Source organism: Prionailurus viverrinus, chromosome A1, assembly GCF_022837055.1.
Source record: "Prionailurus viverrinus isolate Anna chromosome A1, UM_Priviv_1.0, whole genome shotgun sequence".
NCBI classification, from domain to species: domain Eukaryota; kingdom Metazoa; phylum Chordata; class Mammalia; order Carnivora; family Felidae; genus Prionailurus; species Prionailurus viverrinus.
This window is the reverse complement of record NC_062561.1, coordinates 204,998,530-205,020,069: the sequence shown is the minus strand read 5'-3', so window position 1 is coordinate 205,020,069 and position 21,540 is coordinate 204,998,530. Positions and strand designations below refer to the sequence as shown.

Below are 21,540 nucleotides of genomic sequence, written 5' to 3'. Positions count from 1 at the left end.
CCAGGGAGGGGTGGAGGGATGCCTTCCTTTCTTAAAAATACTAGATTTCTCCATAACCTGGAATTTTAACAGATTTTACTCTGAGCTCTAGGAATGATTGAAAATTAGGACATGAAATGCCTTGCTTTGTGAATTACCATATCAAAGAAATTACAAACATGGTGACTGATCACTGTGTATAGTGTATAAACCTGAGACTTTGACCCTCAGAAATTCCACTCAGTTGTCACAGTCCTTTGGCTTTGTTACAGGTGACCATGTGTTTTTAAGGGGTCTTTGGGACAAGATTTGATTTTCCTTCATTCCATAGATCCAGTGTCTCACTCTGGAGTTACTGATGTAGAGGAGGTACCTCACTAATCTCAAAACTCTGGCTTTGGAAATGTCCCTCTTCCCTTACACCCACACTAAAGCAGGTAAGAAGCTCAAGAATTGGAGCTTTTGCTCTTCTGGTTCTACCTTTTCCAATCCAAGCCAAGGGTATTATAGGCATCTTTCGCTGGCCTCTACTGGGCAGTTCAAACAGTTTTTCTCACCTCGGGATTAAAAAAAAAAAGTTACTAAATTCTCAACTCCTGAACGTGTGTATGTTTAAATATTCAGGTTTCTGTGAACTAGATCCTAATTTTGAACATTATCAGAACCATCACAAACAGGTATATATTATGTTCATGTTTCTAGTTTAAGCTTTGTTTCCTGGAATTTATTTATCCAATGTGCTTCTCTTCTATAACGTGATATTGAAGTGTAACATTCAAATGGTTCATTTGGTTGAAAGTAAGAGGAAAATCGGTAAATTATTTAAGGTAAATATTTTAATGTGACAAAAATTCTGCATTAGAAAGGAATTTAAGTCCTTCCTATGTTTTTTTCCCATTTATTCATCTTAGTTTGTCTAAAGCTATGTGACTTTCAAAGCAGAGATGATTTTTTAACATAGTTATATTCATTCTAATAAAGGGGGTGCAGTTTAGAGACTGTGGGAGGGCTGAGGTTTTTGGGATGACTTTATTTTTTTATTTTTATTTTTTAAAGTTTATTTATTCCTTTTGAGAGAGACAGAGACAGTGCAAGTCGGGGAGGGGCAGAGAGAGATGGAGAGACAGAGAATCCGAAGCAGGCTTCATGCCATCATCGCAGAGCCCAACGTGGGGCTCAAACCCATGAAGCCGCGAAATCATGACCTGAGCCGAAATCAAGAGTTGGGTGCACTTAGCTGACTGAACCACCCAGGTGCCCTGAGATGACTTCATATTCGCAACAGAGCTGTATATAGAAAAGAGCAGTGGATGTGTAGTTATTTTGTCTCCCCAATGTAAATTTATAGAGCAATGTCTCTTAAAGTGAGGTATACCTGTGGCAGACTCCTAATCTCAAGTGTTTTTTGATATTTACACTTTAGCTCAAATACATCAGAATCTCTGGAGGAGGGACCTAGGAATCTATGTGTTTACAGCATTTAGGCGAATCATCAGTATTAAAGTTAAAAAAAAAAGTCTATAGGCTAGAGCAAGATCTCAAAAGTAGGGTTTTGGTAGTTTAGAGAAAGGTTTTAAACTTCCTCAGGATGCCTCATAAATTTCTTTGGTCCTTAAATCAGGCTGGATGAGAGCCTGTTTTATTTAAACACCATTTTCTAGTTAACCTAATTCTGTCAGTCATGTGGAAACCAAGAATACCATAGATGCATTATTCAGAGAAGGAATAATGAAAATATAAGAGAGACATACATTTCACAAAAGGAACAGAGGAAAATATTCAATACAGAATAGAATAAAGAGCTGGTTTAGTTAATCACTCTGAGTGTTGGCCTAATATTTTCAAGAAGGTTTCTGGCATCAATGGAGATCACCTGAAAAAAGATGACAGGTATTTATAAGCATTGCCACTGATATACAGAATTATATTAGGTATGTCCTCATGAATTTTGATGGCATACCCTTCAGTGCAAAATTCCTAGTCCTAGTCCACCCTGAGAGGGACATTCAGTTTGAGTAGATTTTTCATTTAATTTGAAGCCATCATATTTTACTCTTCCTGGTGGTAATGCAAAATTGCAAACCCAGTGCACTGTGGTTAGAAAATGGACTTCTTTCTGAAATGGGCTGAAAGTGGAGGGACAGCCTACGATGGGATGAGCTGCTAGGAGAGGTGGTTAGGTTTATGCATTTATGACTTTGTGCTCTGGATGGACTGCGTGCTGAGGGTATGGTGCAAGACAAGGCAGACCCTGCCCAATTGAAGTTTACAATAAATTGGGGGAAGATAGTAAACACTAAACACAGTAATGAGAGATTTTTCCGATGAATCCTATTGCAGATAAGTAAAAGGGGGTGCTATGCTAGAAAGTGGGCGTCTACTTTAGATACAGAGATGGGACAAGATAATTCACACATCTCAGAGTTCAAGAAGCATCATAGGCACAGTACATGAGCTGTGTTGGGACAGAAGAAAAAAGTGGGGAAATGAGAGAAGTAGTAAATATTTTGATGACACTGTTCATTTAAGAATTATCCATTTCTTGAGGTGCCTGGGTGGTTCAGTCGGTTAAGTGTCTGACTCTTGATTTCAGCTAGGTCATGATCTCACGGTTTGTGGGATTGAGCCCTGCATCAGGCTCTGCACTGGGAGTGGAATCTGCTTGAGATTCTCTCTCTATCCCTCTTCCTTTTCCTGTCCTCTGCTTGTCTGCTTGTGCTCTCTCTCTCTCTCTCTTTCTCTCTCTCTCGAAAGAAAGGAAGGAAGGAAGGAAGGAAAGAAAAGAAAGAAAGAAAAGAAAAAGAAATGCAAATTCCTAGAACTTACCACAGCTTTAGTGTATCAAAAAATCTAGAAATGTGATTTAATCTTCCCGGTGATTGTGATGCATACTGAAGTTTGGGACCTGCTGGCTCTACGCAGCCACTACCATCATCCTTATGCTAACCAACAAAATAAGGTTATTTACACATTTTGAAGTGATAGTCCTTAATACTTGCTATGAAACACCAGAGATATATGTACTCAAAGCATTGGCTGGATTCCAGCTCCATCATTGAATTAATGATTGTCGCCCACATAAATAAAAATATGGAGTTGATTGAATGGCACACAAATGGTAAATTTCTTAATCTGTCTCCCCATCTCATATTTTAAAAGAATACAAAATACCAGCTCTAAAACACAGTATATGATTTCCTCCTTAATTTAAGATCTTTGTTTTCAGTGATTCTTCTCCAAGTTGTCTGCAGCACCCGTGCCAATCTGACCAGATGCTTCCGTGAGAGTCTGACCCTTTAACAGTTCAGAGCATAGACTGACGAATGCCAGTAACAGCTTGTGTGGTAGACTGATGGGTGAACAACAGAGGAAATTACAGAGTTGCAAGAGCCGCTTTGCCAGCCCTTGAAACTCTGGTGACCAGCCCACTGTGGCTCTATTTACTAGCAATAGAATGATAACAAAGCTCTTCAATGTCTGAGGGAAACATTCCAAAACTCTGGTAATGATTTACTACAGCGGACTTGGAAAATTAAAGCAGAATACTTACTGAGCCATAGAGTTTCCCCTTCTTGTTCATGGCTAAATAATAGTTGCTGTTAATGGCTTTGACGGCAACAACTCCGATTTCCACTGAAGTTATCTCCAGGATACCTAAACCATACAATGGAAAAAACAAACACACAAAAAACAACAATAGCTAAACTTAAAGAGTCGCATAAATTTAGGTGAAAGAAAGAAAATCAGAAGACCTACTGAGTTTTAATTTCTGATCATTCTAAAATTAGTAGATTTAAAAAACTGTGGAAAAAAAAAACCCAAACCTCTTTCAATGTGCCTAAAAACTAAGGAGTTATATTGAAAAAATAGTAAGTCTTTAAAAGAATTCCCCTATTTTTATTCTGAGCATATAAGGAAAAATGTTGTTTTAATTAAAATACTTCCTTTGCTAACTCTACATTTTCAACCCCATAAATATTGAAACAACTCTATCGTAGCCTAGATTTCACAAAAAACTTATCAGAACACACATCTGTACTATGGTATTAAATTAAATCCATAGCATATGTCAATAATATGTCAGATTTACTTCAATCTGTAAAAACAGTGGTAAACTATTTCTCCGTTGTAGGATACTCAGATAAACTAAATCTCTTGGCTACATTTAACTGATAAATTCAGTTTGGGAAAATGTGTTGACATTCTGAGATACAGAAAGACTGATCCCAACATCCACATTATCTGTAAAATAGCAAAATCACTACTCTGAGTTGGGAGAATATCCAATATTCATCAGCATTTTTAAAGGCTTTTTCCCCCCTAAAAAGAATGGAACGCTGAAGGTTTTTGTAACTGATAGACAAGAGAACTTTTGTCCTCATACACATATTTTGGTTGGTGCATCTAAAGGTAATTTTCTCTGAAAAGTATGTAGGTAACTAAAGGGAGAGCATTTGATATTTTACGCCAAATCTGTTTTAGGTTAAGAAACCCTCAGGTGCTAAGACTACTTCTTATTCTAGAACTCGGAAAAGCTTTCTCAGGTGAATAGCAAAGGCTTCTGGATCCAGAGTGTCTGGGTTTGAATCTGGCTTTACATTTACTGGTGAATGACCACAGGAGAAGTCACTGAACTGCTTGTGTTTACATTTCATTTGTAAAATGGGCAACACGATAGTACCTCCTTCCTAGTCGTGTTGTGAGGAATAAATGAGCTGGTACGTATAAAATAATTAGAACTTGCCTACAGCTAGAGCTTTAGTGCCTCCTTAAATATTATTAAAGAAAATAAATTTCCTCTTACACTTAATAGATTTTGGAACTCCTCCTCCACCAAACTGTGTAAATCCTGGACAGAACATACAAATTCCCATTGGCTTAGCCCATAAACTCTGAAAGGTGATTATACGTTATCATTTATTATGTATCAACTGTCATAAGAAATGCCGTTCTAAATGTGCTCAACAAATTGGGTGTTTATACATATACCTTCCCGTAGGGAAAGAGTGGCTTGTTCTTAAGACATGAATACCTTCTTTCCTCCTCATCCGTCCTAGGTGGACCAGCCATGTGGAGACCAATAGAAATGTTTGAGTTCCCCCACTGCAAAGTTGACAAAACCAGAGAGCTAGACTACATGCCATGAATGAATCATTCTTTCCATGTATCTTGTAGGAAGCCTCTGACCTAACACAACACACTCCCTCAATAATAGGGTGAAATAAATCTCAGTTGGCAAGCTCAAACCAAGGATAGGTTACAAAGGGTGAAGGAGACCGTATCTGTGTTTTTAGTATCCTGTTTCCTTATGCAGCTAGTTGCCCTCAAGGTACAAACAAATACACTCACTTATTTGCATATTTTAAAATATTTTCTTATAGTTTATTTCTTTAATTCTCACAACAGTCCTCTAAGATGGGCATTGCTCTTAATTACAGATGAAAAAAACCAGAGGATATGAGATTATATAACTGATAGATGATGAGGTGACACAGGTCAGTAATGATGGCTCCAATACCTAAGCTTCTGGCTTTCAAACTATTTCTCTCCATCTCTGACTACTTGTCTCTCCATCATATCTCCCCTCTCTTTCCCATTGTCTCAAGGGAATCCTGTTGGAAAACCATCTGACAAAATGACTCATCAAGATAATAGTCTTTAATAGGCATGCCACAGAGGAAAATGTCTAAGTATCAGGGAAGGGAATCTAATATACTTTATGTCACAAGCAGAAGATACAGAGTGAGGCAGGAGGTTGAATTCTGGGGCAAAATATTTAGGCCAGTATTTACTTTGCCTAAGAAACAAGTAAGCACTGTCGGTAAATTGCAAGGTGTTCCCTATGTGTGCTTTTGTAACTGGAAATTGTTAGAATGAAAGATTGAAGCAAAGAGTAAAGCAGGATTTTTGAAGGTGAACAAGATGTAGTGGGGTTAATCTATAGTAACAGACTGAGTTGACAAAAGGAGAAACATGAGACAAATGTTACCAAATCCTTGACCAATCACTTCTGAACATGCACTGCACATGATATATCATATTTAGCTTGGAAACCCTTGGGTTTTTCTGCTTTGCACAAAATAGAATCTCGATATTGAAAGAATCCATTCAGTCAATGAACCATTTTCCCCACTCTGTAACCAGTTAAGACTAGTGTGAAAAGGTTCACTATGCTTCAAAATACAAAGTGGGAAGAACTAGATGATTTAAGGGTCTTTCAAATTCTGAAAAAGAACTTTTATGGTATAACATATGCCAGCAAATTATAATCTGATAATTTTGTGGTAATGAACAATGACTGTCTTTACTATGAACATCTGTTAATACGAAAGTGACTTTCTGAGGGGCTCAAGTCTAGAGGACTTGTCCATTTTTCATAAAAAATCTCTCCAGTGTTCTATGTTCTTTGGTGAGAATGATCAAGTCTTCCAATAAAAAGTATTTTTGCAGGGCGCCTGGGTGGCTCAGTCAGTTAAGCATCAGACTTTGGCTCAGGTCACGATCTCATGGTTCACGGGTCTGAGCCCTGTGTTGGGCTCTGTGCTGACAGCTCAGGGCCTGGATCCTTCTTTGGATTCTGTGTCTCCCTCTCTCTGTGCCCCTCCTCTGCTCATACTCTGTCTCTCTGTCTCTCTCTCAAAAATAAATAAACACTAAAAAGAAAAAAAAAGAAACTTAAAAAAAAAGTATTTTTGCAAAGGACAACCAGAATTTTGCTTTATGGTTGTTAGACTAATAACTTAGTGTATTTTGGTTCAAAATTCAATGCCAATTAAAGGATGACCTCCTAAGGGAAAGTAAGTGAAAGACATACAATTTTTTCTGTATTTCTTAACAACTTATATGAGCATACAATTATCTCAAAAGTTATAAAGTACTGTTTTGTTACTCAAAGAAACTAACACCTAAAAATTATATCATCAATGAAAGGGAACACAAATTATATTTCCCATTCATATAGGTCAGCTGTTTTTTTTAATTTAAAGACATATTCTTGTAGTGAAATTTGTTGTAACAACATCAGTTTTGATGTCTCTTAAAAGATGAATATCCCAAGTGGTTTTCTAAATCTGTTTAAGAGCTTCGGGACAGTTTAATTCAGACACATAGGAAGACCTATGAGAAGGGCACTCTTGTAGGAAATGGGAACATAAAGTCAAATGAATCAATCAATATCTAAAATCCCTCCTCCTCAATCAAAATCTGTGCTCTACTGGGAGTAAAAGACAAATACACAGAGAATTACAATAAAACATATTAAGTGATAGTGAGAGCTAAGATGGAAGACAAAAGAGGCAAAAATAAATGTGGCTCATATTGGCTGTGGCTCCAAGGCAGACTTCCTCTTTGGAGATGAGACTTGAACTGAGTTTTGAAGGTTGCACAAGAGGCATTCAGGGGAAAGGTGGGAAGACATGAACAAAAGCATTAAGGTGAAAACAGTATGGTGTTTTCCAGAAAAATCATAAGTTTGATTTACCAACTAGAGAACAAGGAGCAAGGCAGAAAGTCATAAGAAGTGAGATTAGGGAGTTAATAAGGCTCAAGGTATCAACCATGCTGTATTCTGGAAAATAGGAAGTATTTTATATAAAAATATATTACTTAAAAACCATATTAGAAAAAGCCAGTATTTGGCAAATTCAAATTCATGTAAGTAAATAATAGCAATCTGTAAAGTTTATTTTGAATTATACTTGAAATCCTACATGATGAAGTTTGATTATTGACATTACAAGTGATTGTGACATAAATCAGCTCCTGTTTATGAGCAGATTCTACCAAAGAATGGAACATCACCATAGTAATGGGGAGGATTTTGCAAACTGATTAAGTCCAAATGGAAATAACCTAGAAGTCACAATTTTCATGTAAATCATCTTTTCTTTTAACTTGCCAAGGCATGAGTTATGTTTTGATGAATCATTGGGTAGTTAATCTGAGGAGGGCCATTCACAAGTTTCTCTTCCAGTTTATGCTTTTCATCCTTCTCCAGAAGAGAAGCATCTGACTGATTTTCTCCCCAGCAATCAGGTTGGACCAAGAATACTTCTCTTTTGGGGCTATTAGAATAAACAAGCTATTGGCCATCATGGTAACTTTCTCCTTAAACATTTTTTTTTAAAGTAAGAGGCAACTTTAAAAAGTAGGAGAAAGTAAAAGGCAAGTAAAACTTTAATAAAATTGGTACAGACAAGGGGAAAACTAGATATAAAAATAAATGCAAAATTCCATTATTCTCTCCTAAATAAAGAGAACGTGAATATATAAAGGAATTCTAGAGATTATTTGAGTAAATTAATTTGGCTAATACCTATTAAGCAACACTGTGTAGGATTTATGTTATCTCTTACTATGGAGGAGGCAAAGACAAGACACAATCTTTACCATCAAGGAGTTTTAAACCTGGGTAGAATAAGGACACAAATAATTAAAGTAATTACAATACAAGGAGAATGTTTTAAGTGCCATACGAGAGAGAAAATACATTGTCATGATTTTAAATAATAAAATGTTGTCCTGAAGAAGATGGTTGATGTTTTGGGTGAATCTTTCAGGGATAGGATTTTAGTAGGTAAGAATTTGAAAAGCCGAGGAGAATAATCTGTGTGGAGAAAAGTGAATGAGTAAAGAAAGGCATGGGGGAGGGAGAGGGATTCAGTGTGTATTTGAGCTATGGTTGACTCTCTCCACCAATTGTACTTTGTGGGGACCACTCTCGATACAAGTATAGATTGTATTTTATTGAGTTGCAGTGGTGCTCTCCTGGGTGAAGAATGTACTTTTGAAAAACTTTGTTGTGAAACTTGGAAGCAGCTCCATAAATGTCAGAGCCTCACGAATCCAGAATCTGTCACATCTGTTATTTCACTCCAAACATTTTACTCAAAATTATAATGTTTGATAGTTTTAGACAATGTACTGAAACATATTATAATTAGTATAGTGTAGTAAACAAATCCTAACTTCTCTAAACTAAATCTCTTTCTCATGATTGTTGTCAAGTGTCCCAAATAATATAATATAATATAATGTAATATAATATAATATAATATAATATAATATAATATAATATATCCTAATTATAATTTCTAATTATATACTAATATAAAAAGGCCTGTACTCCCGACTCTGACTTTCTGGAGTTGTTATCACATTTACCCTATACACCTCAGAGATTGTGTGGCCATACCCTAGAGTATGGGGCTAAATGGCTCCATCTGCGGTCTTGAGAATCACCTGTGAGTCGTATCTCCGTAGTGTATCTTTCTCAAAGAACCATAGAAATCACAGTGATGTTCATTTTTTAAAAAAAAATTAGAACAGGGCATACATACATGGTTCATAATATGAGCTCAATATATTTTTATTGAATGAATCATAATGAATCAATGAGTGGGCAGTCCAGCAACTAGCTGAATAAAGGAAAACTCACCATTCATTAAATACAGAATTTTTTTCTTTCGATAGTATAGTAAAATTTGTAAATCCTTGAGATAAATTAATAACTCTACATCCAAATAAAATGAAAATGAAAGTAAAAGGAAATGCCAAAATGTGTATACTTCAAAGGAAAAGTCAGTGGATTGCAAAATATAAATATTTGTTATTTACAGGCAATTATTACAAATCTGAAACTCCTTTAAACTTTCTTAATATATGTATGGCTCTTCAACTATTCATTATTAAAATTGTGAGAAAAGGGGTGTCAGACATGGATCAGAAAGGCTATCTAGAGCATGAGGTCTCAAGGCAGCTTTCTTGGTTAAGAAAAGCACCGGTTGGGGCGCCTGGGTGGCGCAGTCGGTTAAGCGTCCGACTTCAGCCAGGTCACGATCTCGCGGTCCGGGAGTTCAAGCCCTGGGAGTTCGAGCCCCGTGTCGGGCTCTGGGCTGATGGCTCAGAGCCTGGAGCCTGTTTCCGATTCTGTGTCTCCCTCTCTCTGCCCCTCCCCCGTTCATGCTCTGTCTCTCTCTGTCCCAAAAATAAATAAACGTTGAAAGAAAAGCACCGGTTAGGGTAAGTTGAATTGGAAGAGAGTAATAGTATAAAAATCAAGAACTAATACAGAATGACTGTCTTGTATCATATACTTTTAATATTCATATCTCAGTCTCACAAAACGTATCAGCTAAGCATTATTTTCTGTACATGTTGAAATTGGGCCTTGTAGAAATTCAATCAATTGGTGAACACACACTCACCTGGGGTAGGGTGGGTTCAATGTTTGGATCCAAGGCCCATTCTCTTTCCACTAAATCAGGTTTTGTTGAATAAAGTTAAAAATAGCAAAATAAAAAAGGCAGTGATAAAGACTGTTTTATCTGTTTTGAATTCTTTTCTCCATATTCTAGCAGACACTTGATTTTTAGATTTCAAAAGGTATTTTAGAGACACATACTGATTAGTTAACACAGAGATTAATTTTTATATAGATTGATTTTCTAGGTAATTAAAGTTTTATAGCTTTTTAGATTTTAGTAAAAAATAATTTGGCACCTTCATCTTCAAGTTCATTCACTTTTTTGTTCATATATGGAGATTACTAATCAAAATTTAATGTTTTTCTTGATGACATTATCTCTAATGACTTTCTCTGTTGTGAAAGGAGGATGCTCTAAGGAGCTTATGAGTACTTCCATTAAAATAAGCTGATAAATTAATATGAGGTCTGGTTATAATTGAGTCAAAATTATGAGCAGGTTTTGATGGTGTTCTTTTTTTTTCTGAGTACAGGATATGAGGTTTTGTGTAGAAATCCTAGAATCTCTTTTTGATACATTCTTTCTTACATTCCAGAGAGTGAAGTTCTACACAAATGTGCAAAATTCTGGGGAAACATGATAATATTTAGAACAAATTATGTTAGTTATATCTTTTATATTTATGATAAATATAATTTTCTTATGTTATAAAAATTGTGATAATTTGCAAACAATCTAATGGGGTATAATTTTGCTTCATAATTACCAAGGTTGCAAAAATTATACAGCAATTATTATTTCAGCTGGTGGTTCATTTACACTCTTTAATTTCTTGAAAACATGATTCCACTCATGGTTTTTGACAGTGAAATGCTACTTTACATCTAGGAAGTCCAATAGATTCTAGGCTCATAAGATTATGTCCAGAAAAAATACATAGCAGTTTTCAAAGCTAAATAGTTTCCATCGTAATAATTAAAAATATTTCAAATAATGTTTTCATTTCTCTTTAATGTGAAAGTTAAATTAATTGAAACCTCAACACATTATGTAACTGCTGCTGTCACAGAGCACAAAGGATCTTCCCTGAACACTTTGCAAAGAGACTTGACCACACTTAAACCTGCCTTCCACCTGCAATAGGCTCTGTCCCTAAAGGTGACCTCAGGTCCTATGCTGAGTCTTTACTTAAGAAAACCCAATTCTATCCAGCTTCAAATCATACATTGTCCAAACCTACCTTCCCAGACTATTTTCAGTGATTCTCTACTTATTCCCTTTTACAATTTTTCACTTCCATGTAGACTCTTCTCTTTTTTCTCACCTCCTCCAGTCTCATAATCCTTTGTTCTCCCTTAGAACCTCATTCATCTTTGGCTTAGTTGGAGTTGAGCTCAGTTAATATTGTAATCTCTCTCCCTTACTACAGTAGTCTGAATAAAATCTGTCTTATCACCTTTAACGGCATTTGATGCTGTTTGTTTGCTTCAATTACATGAGCTCAAAAAGTTTCACAGAAATTATGAGTAGAAAACTGTCACCAAATTCATGGGTAGCATATGCCCTGCAAAATAGTCTATGAGTGGTGAATGCAAAAAGGAAGAAGAGAATGTGTTTTTGAAGACTGGGAAAGGAGAGCACATAGCTGAGGGGTATGGCTTTTAGCTTAAGTAGCCCTGTTTGGAATTGCATATTTACTTGATTCAACAATATCAAAAAGTGCATCTAGACTCTAGCTTAACTGTCTTGAAAGAATGTCAAAATGTTTCTAATGCTGTAAATTGAGAGTAACTGGACAGCAACATTTGTGATACTACTTTTATTTTTTGTATTGCCTACTTATATTCCCATTTCATTTCTCTCCACCCTACCTTCCACCATCTGTCTGTCTCTCAATCATGCGCGCGCGCGCGCGCACACACACACACACACACACACACACACACACACACACAATGAGGCAGCCAGCAATTTCAGACACACATACACACAAAATTTTAAAGGGAACATCAAAGTCATATTTTATGTGACGAAATTAATGGAAGAAGTATAAATGAGAGGGAAATGGCTCTAAAAGAGCAGAAGAACTTGGCTTAGCATCTCAGCTTTGTTACTTAGCCATCAAAATGGCTTTTAATAAGTGATTTATAATTCCTGAGTCTTGGTTTCCTCATTTGCAAATTGGAACTAATTGCATACAGTTCATAGGATTGCATGGAATCTGGAGAAGTGGGTATTGAATAGGTATTTACTATCTGCTGAAGCTGGCTCATTTTTTTATATCAGCTGTTCTCAAACTTAAGCATGCATCAGAATTATCTGGAAGGTTTGTTTAAACACAGATTGCTGGGCTTTTTAATTTACTAGATCTGGGGAGGCGCCAGAGAATTTGAATTTCTAGCCATTTCCTAGGGAATGGCTGAATCTGTTGGTGCAAGGACCACACACTGTTCTATACACTACAATTCAGAAATGGAGCAGGTTTTTGACATAAAAAAAGCATCGACAGAAACAGAGAAACAGAACCACAAACAGGAATAGACACACATAATGTTAGCAGCCTAACATCAGTGAAAAAATTTTAAAGAATGTGGAAAGAAGTACGAGGTTTTTCTTTTGTGTATTTTTAAAATGTTTATTTATTTATTTTGAGAGAGAGAGAAAGAGAGAGAGAGAGAGAAAGAGAGAGGGAGAGAGAATCTTAAGCAGGCTCCACCTTCAGCGTGGAGCCAGATGCAGGGCTTGATCCCACGACCCTGGAATCATGTCCTGAGCCAGAATCCAGAGTCTGAGACTCAGCCAACTAAGCCACCCAGGCACCCCTCTTTTGTGTATTTTTGATACGTGTGGGACTCAACATCTGCATGACTGTAGCCATGTGGACTTGGTATTTGTGTACAAATCTACCTTATCGTTGTCTATAGGTAATTTTTTTTAGAGATTTGCAAGAAGATTATCATAATCATCATTTTCTTACCCTGAATAAGAGTGTGGAAATGTTGGTTGAAACTTAAGTGCCTTCAGTTACTCCTTTAAGTATTTTACATGCATTCTCATAGGGCTACTTGTGTCCCCATTCTAAAAATTAAGGGACCATGTGACCCCTTTATTGTTATGCTTATGGCCAAGAAATTGCTACAAATCAGTAGAGAGTCACTTGATCTGTTATCCTCCACCCAGAGTTAAAGGCATATACTTGCTCTGGAATGATCTCCCCACTTTTAAAAAGAGGACACCAGAGTGGGCTAATCATTAGTCTAGTTCTGGGCCACCCTGTGCTATTTTAGACTCCAGATGCCCTTTCAGCATAATGCAACCGAAATGATTTAGTTTCTCTATCATCCACAGTTCTTTGAGATACCGTGACATGAATTTAGAACCGCAGACATAAACAGGACCCGCATTAGCAGAAAATTCTCTATATAAGAGGATACATATTTTTCTTAATTTGTTAAAGACCAGAATGACCTTTTGACATTTTTAACTGGTGCTTCAAGGACAAATGTAGTCATTAGCTTGGCCTTATTGATGAACACAGTGGCACATTCTAAATCATTTCTCAATTTAAGGCTATATTCAATTGAACAATATTATAGTTTAGCCATTGTCATTGACCTACCGTTAAAAGTATCAGAAACTAACAACACAATTTTAGGGACAATACTCCCAATTATAAATTAATTGTTAAAGTGTGTTAAAGAATAATTTTCTGCTGCATTTTTAACTGCAAATTAAATGTGACTCTGGAGTGTTCCCGATTGATCATCAGTCAACAAATACTTGCAGGTGGTCATTTAAGGTCTCTTCATGGCACTGTGCTAGATCAATAGATTTAATAATACAACAATTTTTCTTTTTTATTTCCCTCTCCAAAGATTGCTTTTTGTCCATTTAACCTTATTGAATTATGTCAGGAAATAATTATTTATCAGCATTTTAGGCAAGTGTTATTTCACACTCATCTTAGTGCAAGTCTTAGTCAACTTGTCTGAATAAAACATGCTGAAAATTTAGTATTTAAGACTAGAAGGTAGGTTACAACTACTACGTACCTGAGTTCTTACACATAAAATATTTCTGGGATCCGGATTATAGAAGAAAAGAGATGAAGAGAAAACCAAAACTTAAAGGTTGATAGAGGAGAAACACTGCAAGAAACAGAATGAATGCACTGACTTGACCTAAATCATGCTAACTGCAAATGTTTCACTTTACTCAAAATTTTATCCAAAATTGTGAAAACCTTTAAAATTTGGGGGAAAAATTATATGCAGAGAAAAGTTGTCTTAACTTCTTTGTAGGATACATTAGTTACGCTGGATGAAATGCCACAATATTATATTTTGAAGAAATGTTTCCATTTATGTTTATTTATCAAAATCTGAAAACATCCCCCCCAGAAGACTCAATTAATATTATTTAATTCATATAATCAATTGTAAGAAGGAATTTGAATTCACTTGCTCAATTCAGACTAGTGTATATAGTATTGTCAAATAATGATTAAATTCACCTGAAATATGATAATTTATAATAATTTATGATGATTAAAATTTCAGTGTATAGATATGGGATAGGGAAAACAGAAGCTAAAAACTTGAAAATAATTTGTCAAACTGCCATTGAAATGGCAAAATACATTTCTAGGCAAAGTGGTTGGCTTTTGAGCAAGTCAGGTTAGTAAATTAATTGAAATATCTATAAAAATCAAGTAGCATTCAATAGTTTCATACTATTTGATTTCTATTGCAAATGTTTCCTCCTCTCCTACTAATTCTAGATAGCCAAAAGAAAACTCTGATTATAATATAATTTAATTTAGTACAAACATTGAAATATTTCAGTGGAGATTATTCTTGGGTAAGATTCAAAGTAAACCCTGTTTGTTTTCGTATAAGAATCTTTACAAATGATGTCCAAAGAGATGTCAAACCTAGTGTCATAATTTAATTTTAGGAGGAGCTATATTTAAAGTCTCCGTATTTTACCAAAACAGACCCAGAAATCCAGGACCATAATACAGTATACATTTTTGGTCAGTGTTATTAAATAGATATATGAATAGAAACATGTACGACTGTCTTATACAAACAAACTGGTTAAAATACAATCATAAAAATTAAAAAAAAACTAAGCAAATAAATAAATAAAAATAGACATGCTCTGAGAAAGCTCAAAAAGCTTGATTAAACTATGGCAGACCATAGAAATGGGGCTGAGGAATAAAACTCTATTAAGCAGTTTTTATTTATGGACAGGTTACAGCTACTCTGTAGCTGAACTTAATTCTTGATGCACTGATAAAAGAACTAGGCCAATTTTCTTATCAAGGAGAAATGGTTCAGTATGCCTATTGCAACTTCTTTCAAAACTCTGATCGTGGATCATTTGGCAGAAGTGAGAACTACAGTGAAGAACAAGGAGAATGAATTTGGTTGGAGGTAGAGTCTCAATTTTCCCTTAGTTTATTGAAAGCATGACTCTTTTGTTTGTTGTATGGGCCACATCTGTACTACCAGCACCTTGCCCATAGCAGATGCCCAATATAGAATCATGGAACAAATTAATTTATCTGAATAAATTAATGTGCAAAGTACCTGTTTCAACTTCGGCCTAATTACTTTCCTCTGGAAAGAGGAAAAGAGAGAAAGCTATTGGCAGATATCCCTTCTTAATTTGGGGCGCCAAGCGACCCTGGGTACTTGGGTAAAATCAGAAGCCAGTTCATGTTCACCTTCTGTGGCAGACAGGAATGTAGAGGAGCACAACATTGTCCCCCTCCACTGGCCCAATTTTTCTTCTACTGGGTCTCTGACCCAGAGACTGATCCCTCACATTAATCTTGGGTATATACATTCAACTCAAAGTTATGAGTCGTTACCTCGAGGGACTGATTACCTTATGTAATCCTATGAAAACATTAAAAAATACTGGATGTTTACTGTGTGTGAAAGCCACCTACCGAGCATGAAAAGAGCCACCGTAGCTCGCATGGTATTGGAAGAGAAAGAATAAAATGAAGTCCCAAACCTAAGTACAGAATTATTCTGCTCAATCTTTTCCTCCTAAATTCTACTCGGTTCTTCCACAACAAAAGTCAAAGACCACTTTATTCCTTCTCCTTACATAGGTGTGCAGTCATAAGAACCTATTTGAAAAGCTTTAAAAAAAGTCCCCTAACCTTGAAGTCTAGTATCTCAGTCCACACCACTCCAGTGGACTCAGTCCACACCAAAGGCCTGTCCTTTGCCTCAGAAACTTGGTCAAGAATGTTAAGGTAATGAAGTCTGCTGCCAGTGTCCAAATACAAACAATTACTTGTTGACTCTGAAACCCCAATGGGTGTTTTCACCTTGAGTGCTTAACAACTTTCTGACGTGGTGGGAGATCCTATCTTTATTCCTCTAGCCTACAAACAGCCTTCTCATCCCTCTTTGCTTTCTCAGTCAACACTTTAAGTCCGGAGAGGATGACAGAGTCTTTTCTTTATGTTGAGACTTAAAAGCTCCTAGAAGAGCACAGCCATTTCACGCCCTTCCCCATTCATCATCATCAACTCCTCTTTTTACTGTTTTTCTAACCTGCCATTCAACAAAAACAGCCGCTAATAATTATGTTTGTGGTACTAGGCTATGTGATCTAATTGCACAGACTTGTGGCACATGTCTTGTCCAGTTACACAAACTTGATTTCCAAAAAGAGAGCTTCTGAGACATTTTCTTAGCTGTCTGCCTACTCACAAACTTCAAGGGATATGAACACCATCCTGTGAAATGCCTGTACCTGACCATTGTTTTCATTTTTTTTTCCCTTTCAACTTCATTCAGCTCTTCCAGAAATACTGGCATCCCTAGAGAGTGAGGAGTGTACTACCTACTGGAATCTGATTGTTTTCTTTTTTCAGTTGCCCTTGCTCGCTAATTACTGTGTAAGGTAATCGTGTTGGAAAGTCAGAGGTATTTTTGACTTTTAAATTGAAGCAAAGTATTGACACACTAAGTCTTTAAGTAAACAGAATTTTTTGACCAATTTATTAGAGGCAGAAAAACATATAGTTATTTTCTTTGCAAGATACTTTCTCAGATTTTTCATACGTCCCTTAATTCTTACCATAGCCTGACAGTCTTACCTATGTTCATAAATACTTTTAAAAAGATTAAGGAGAAAACTATATAAGGAAAATTATCTCATGTAGATCCCTATCCAGAATAACTTGTTGATATATGATATATTTGAAGAGTTGATATTACAAATGAAGATTTTGCTCTTACTTTTAGCAAACAGGTACATTTCATTGATTTTTTTTTTTTTTTACTACACCAAATCTAGTTTTTATGATGTCTGTTGAAGCAGATCTTGTCCTAATAGTTTGGCATATTTTGATAGTAGGCTTTTAACCTGACACCACTCTCTTCTTCATCAACACCTCCAACCTCAACCAGCACCCATATTGCCACGATAACTTAAGTGAAAAATACCATGGAATGAGCATATACTCAATATCAAAAACATTTGTTTTGACATCGATGGCTCAGACCTTCTAAGTAGTCCTGGCAAAATTACCTCCTAGGCTCCAACAGAAAACAGCTGTTGTAGGTGGCAAACTCTTGTCAGCCCTTCAGAATGGCTAACTGTCAAGATCTTGTTCCAATTCATCTTTAGCCTCTGCTGAATCTGGACAAACAACTGTGAATTTGTGCCAAATTCCTCTTCCTGAAATAGGCAGCCTGGCTTCCCACGGAGACATAGAGTTTTTAGAGCCTTAGTGTCCCCAGGGTATCTGCTAGTACAAAGCTGGTCTAGGATAAGCCACATTAATAGCAGTTTCCTCTTGTCATTCTTAAGCTGTCCTTTTATATTTATGAGCTCATCCGTATGAATTAAATGTTTTGCATATATTTTTGCTACTTCAATAGCTGATACGTACTCAAAAACTGCAAGTTCTTTAATCCTTCAGTGAATAGCTTTTCAACATTTCTAAAAGTATTTGATTTTCAAAAGAAAGTTGACTAAAAAGGCATTATAAACAAGGTGCAAGGAGACAGTTGTAGTTGATAACTGCTCTTTCTCAACATATGGCTTATGTTACAACTGAACAGGTCCTCAGCTTTTATCTGTGGGAGCTGTGAGGGTGACTGCTTATAAAGTCTCATTGTCTAATTAATCCTTACTTAAAACTCACCTAAGTAAGTCTAACATGGATAGGAAGTTGGTTTCTGTTAGCTGTTCCACCTTTCACCCTACCACACATCTGGGAAATATTCAGTTTAAGATCAGATCCAAGCCTTTTGGCATTAACCACCTCTAAACATTAAGATATCACCAGCAATTTGCCTCTGCTTCAGAAAATTAAAAGCATATTTGAGATATAAACATGAATATGCCACTAATATTACTGGCAATAATTGAGAGCTATTCTTTTTATTATAGTGGGGAAAAAAAGAAAGAATATTCTCAGATGAAATACATAGCGTAACTCCAAATGGTAATATTCTCCTAAAATAACTGCATATACATTTTTATATAAATGCTAAAAATAAAGTTTATTAAATGCTACTGTTTTTCTTTATGGTCATACTGTTTTTATAGTAGGGGAAACACCCTATAAAAGTAGTTAGCAATTTAAATTGTTTACAGGTTAGGGATTGTTTATTTGCTCAATTGATTAGATATTGTCATTTTTTTGCTAAACTGTTGCCTATTCAGTTTAAAATAGAAACAACTACTTGGATCTTTTATTCAGACTGATTGAATCATAGCAGTTATATTTCGCATTCATATTCTGATAATTAAAAATGATCTTGTGGGGCGCCTGGGTGACTCAGTCGGTTAAGTGTCTGACTGTTGGTTTCTGCTCAGGTCATGATCTCTTGGTTCATGAGTTCGAGGCTTACATCAGGCTCTGTGCTGACAGTGCAGAGCCTGCTTGGGATTCTCTCTCTCCCTCTGTCTCTCTGCCACTCCGTGTTCACTTGTTCTCTCTGTCTCTCTCTCGGTGTCTCTGTCAAATAAATAAACTTAAAAATAAAAAAAATTTTAAAAAAAGATTTTGTGGCTAACACTATAAACAGTTACAACCGGTAAAATTATTACCATTGGTTATGACATCATTTGCACAGGATAAAGGTTAAAAGAGAGGTGGTACATGGGAAGTAACTTGGAAAAATTTATTTGGGAGCTGGATTGAAATTTTTTGTCAACATAGAAATTAAGCAAGATTAAATACTACTTTAAGAAACATATGCACTAATTTTGGAGCTTCTTTGTTGCTGGGGTCTCCCCACTCAGATGTTGTTTCACCATATTTTTTTTTTATCTTGGAGGTTTGCTCAATAACTGAGACTCTAGGAATCTGCTTGCATTATAGCCATCAATATCCAAATGCTTATGTCTGCTAACTTTTTTTTAATATGAAATTTATTGTCAAATTGGTTTCCATACAACACCCAGTGCTCATCCCAACAGGTGCCCTCCTCAATACCCAACACCCACTTTCTCCTCCTTTCCACCCCTAGTTTATTCTCAGTTTTTAAGAGTCTCTCATGGTTTGCCTCCTTCCCTCTCTGTAACTTTTTTTTCTCCCTTCCTCTCCCCCATGGTCTTCTGTTAAGTTTCTCAGGATCCACCTAAGAGTGAAAACATATGGTATCTGTCTTTCTCTGTATGACTTATTTCACTTAGCATAACACTCTCCAGTTCCATTCACGTTGCTACAAAAGGCCATATTTCATTCTTTCTCATTGCCAAGTAGTAGTCCATTCTATATATATAAACCACAACTTCTTTATCCATTCATCAGTTGATGGACATTTAGGCTCTTTCCATAATTTGGCTATTGTTGAAAGTGCCGCTATAAACATTGGGGGTACAAGTGCCCCTATGCATCAGCACTCCTGTATCCCTTAGGTAAATTCCTAGTGGTGCTATTGCTGGGTCATAGGGTAGATCTATTTTTAATTTTTTGATGAACTTCCACACTGCTTTCCAGAGCGGAACTCTGTTTTGAGGAACCTCCACACTGTTTTCCAGAGTGGCTGCACCAGTTTGCATTCCCACCAACAGTGCAAGAGAGTTCCCGTTTCTCCACATCCCTCCCAGAATCTATAGTCTCCTGATTTGTTCATTTTAGCCACTCTGACTGGCATGAGGTGATATCTCAGTGTGGCTTTGATTTGTATTTCCCTGATGAGGAGTGATGTTGAGCATCTTTTCATTGCCTATTGGCCATCTGGATGTCTTCTTCAGAGAAGTGTCTATTCATGTCTTCTGCCCATTTCTTCACTGGATTATTTGTTTTTTGGGTGTGGAGTTTGGTGAGTTCTTTATATATTTTGGATACTAGCCCTTTGTCTGATATGTCGTAAAATGTCAATACTACCCAAAGCAATCTACACATTCAGTGCAATCCCAATCAAAATTGCACTAGCATTCTTCTCAAAGCTAGAACAAGCAATCCTAAAATTTGTATGGAACCACAAAAGACCCATAATAGCCAAAGTAGTATTGAAGAAGAAGACCAAAGCAGGAGGCATCACAATCCCAGACTTTAGCCTCTACTACAAAGCTGTAATCATCAAGACAGCATGGTATTGGCACAAAAACAGACATATAGACCAATGGAATAGAATAGAGACTCCAGAATTGGACCCACAAAAGTATGGCCAACTAATCTTTGACAAAGCAGGAAAGAATATCCAATGGAAAAAAGACAGTCTCTTTAACAAATGGTGCTGGGAGAACTGGACAGCAACATGCAGAAGAATGAAACTAGACCACTTTCTTACACCATTCACAAAAATAAATTCAAAATGGATGAAGGACCCGAATGTGAGACAAGAAACCATCAAAACCCTAGAGGAGAAAACAGGGAAAAACCTCTCTGACCTCAGCCTCAGCAATTTCTTTTTGAGACATCTCCAAAGGCAAGGAATTAAAAGCAAAAATGAACTATTGGGACCTCATGAAGATAAAAAGCTTCTGCACTGCAAAGGAAACAATCAACAAAACTAAAAGGCAACCAATGGAATGTGTCTGCTAACTTTACATAACTTTAGTTTTTCTTAAATAATTGCATTGATAAGAGAAAAGGGAAGAGGGAATTGAAAATGTAGCTTTGTTCCTTTAATTGGAGACTCCGAATTTTTTCTCATGCGATTTCCATGTTTGGTTCAATGTTTTCTAAAAAAGCACTGACATTTAAAACATTCTTTAAAAGGTCATTTTGAAGACATGTGAGCAAGTTGTACTGAGGGTGTTGTATGTGCAATTAGGATTCCTTTCTCTGTAAAGCCTCGCCAGCTTCTTAGATGAATGAGGATCTACCAGTTCAGTTTTCATCATCTTCTGTATCTTTGGG

General features: G+C 36.3%; 1 protein-coding gene across 2 annotated transcripts in view; it reads right to left on the bottom strand.

Annotated features, from left to right (window-relative positions):
* FGF10 (fibroblast growth factor 10) overlaps positions 1-21,540 on the bottom strand; it is a 90,523-nt gene that overhangs the window by 9,769 nt on the left and 59,214 nt on the right. For both annotated transcript variants that reach the window (XR_007150893.1, XM_047852616.1), the window contains exon 2: positions 3,530-3,633. Coding sequence is in view for 1 of the 2 variants with exons in the window: in XM_047852616.1 (XP_047708572.1) it covers positions 3,530-3,633 (104 nt within the window). In the remaining variant the exon portion in view is untranslated. The remainder of the gene's footprint in view (positions 1-3,529; positions 3,634-21,540) is intronic.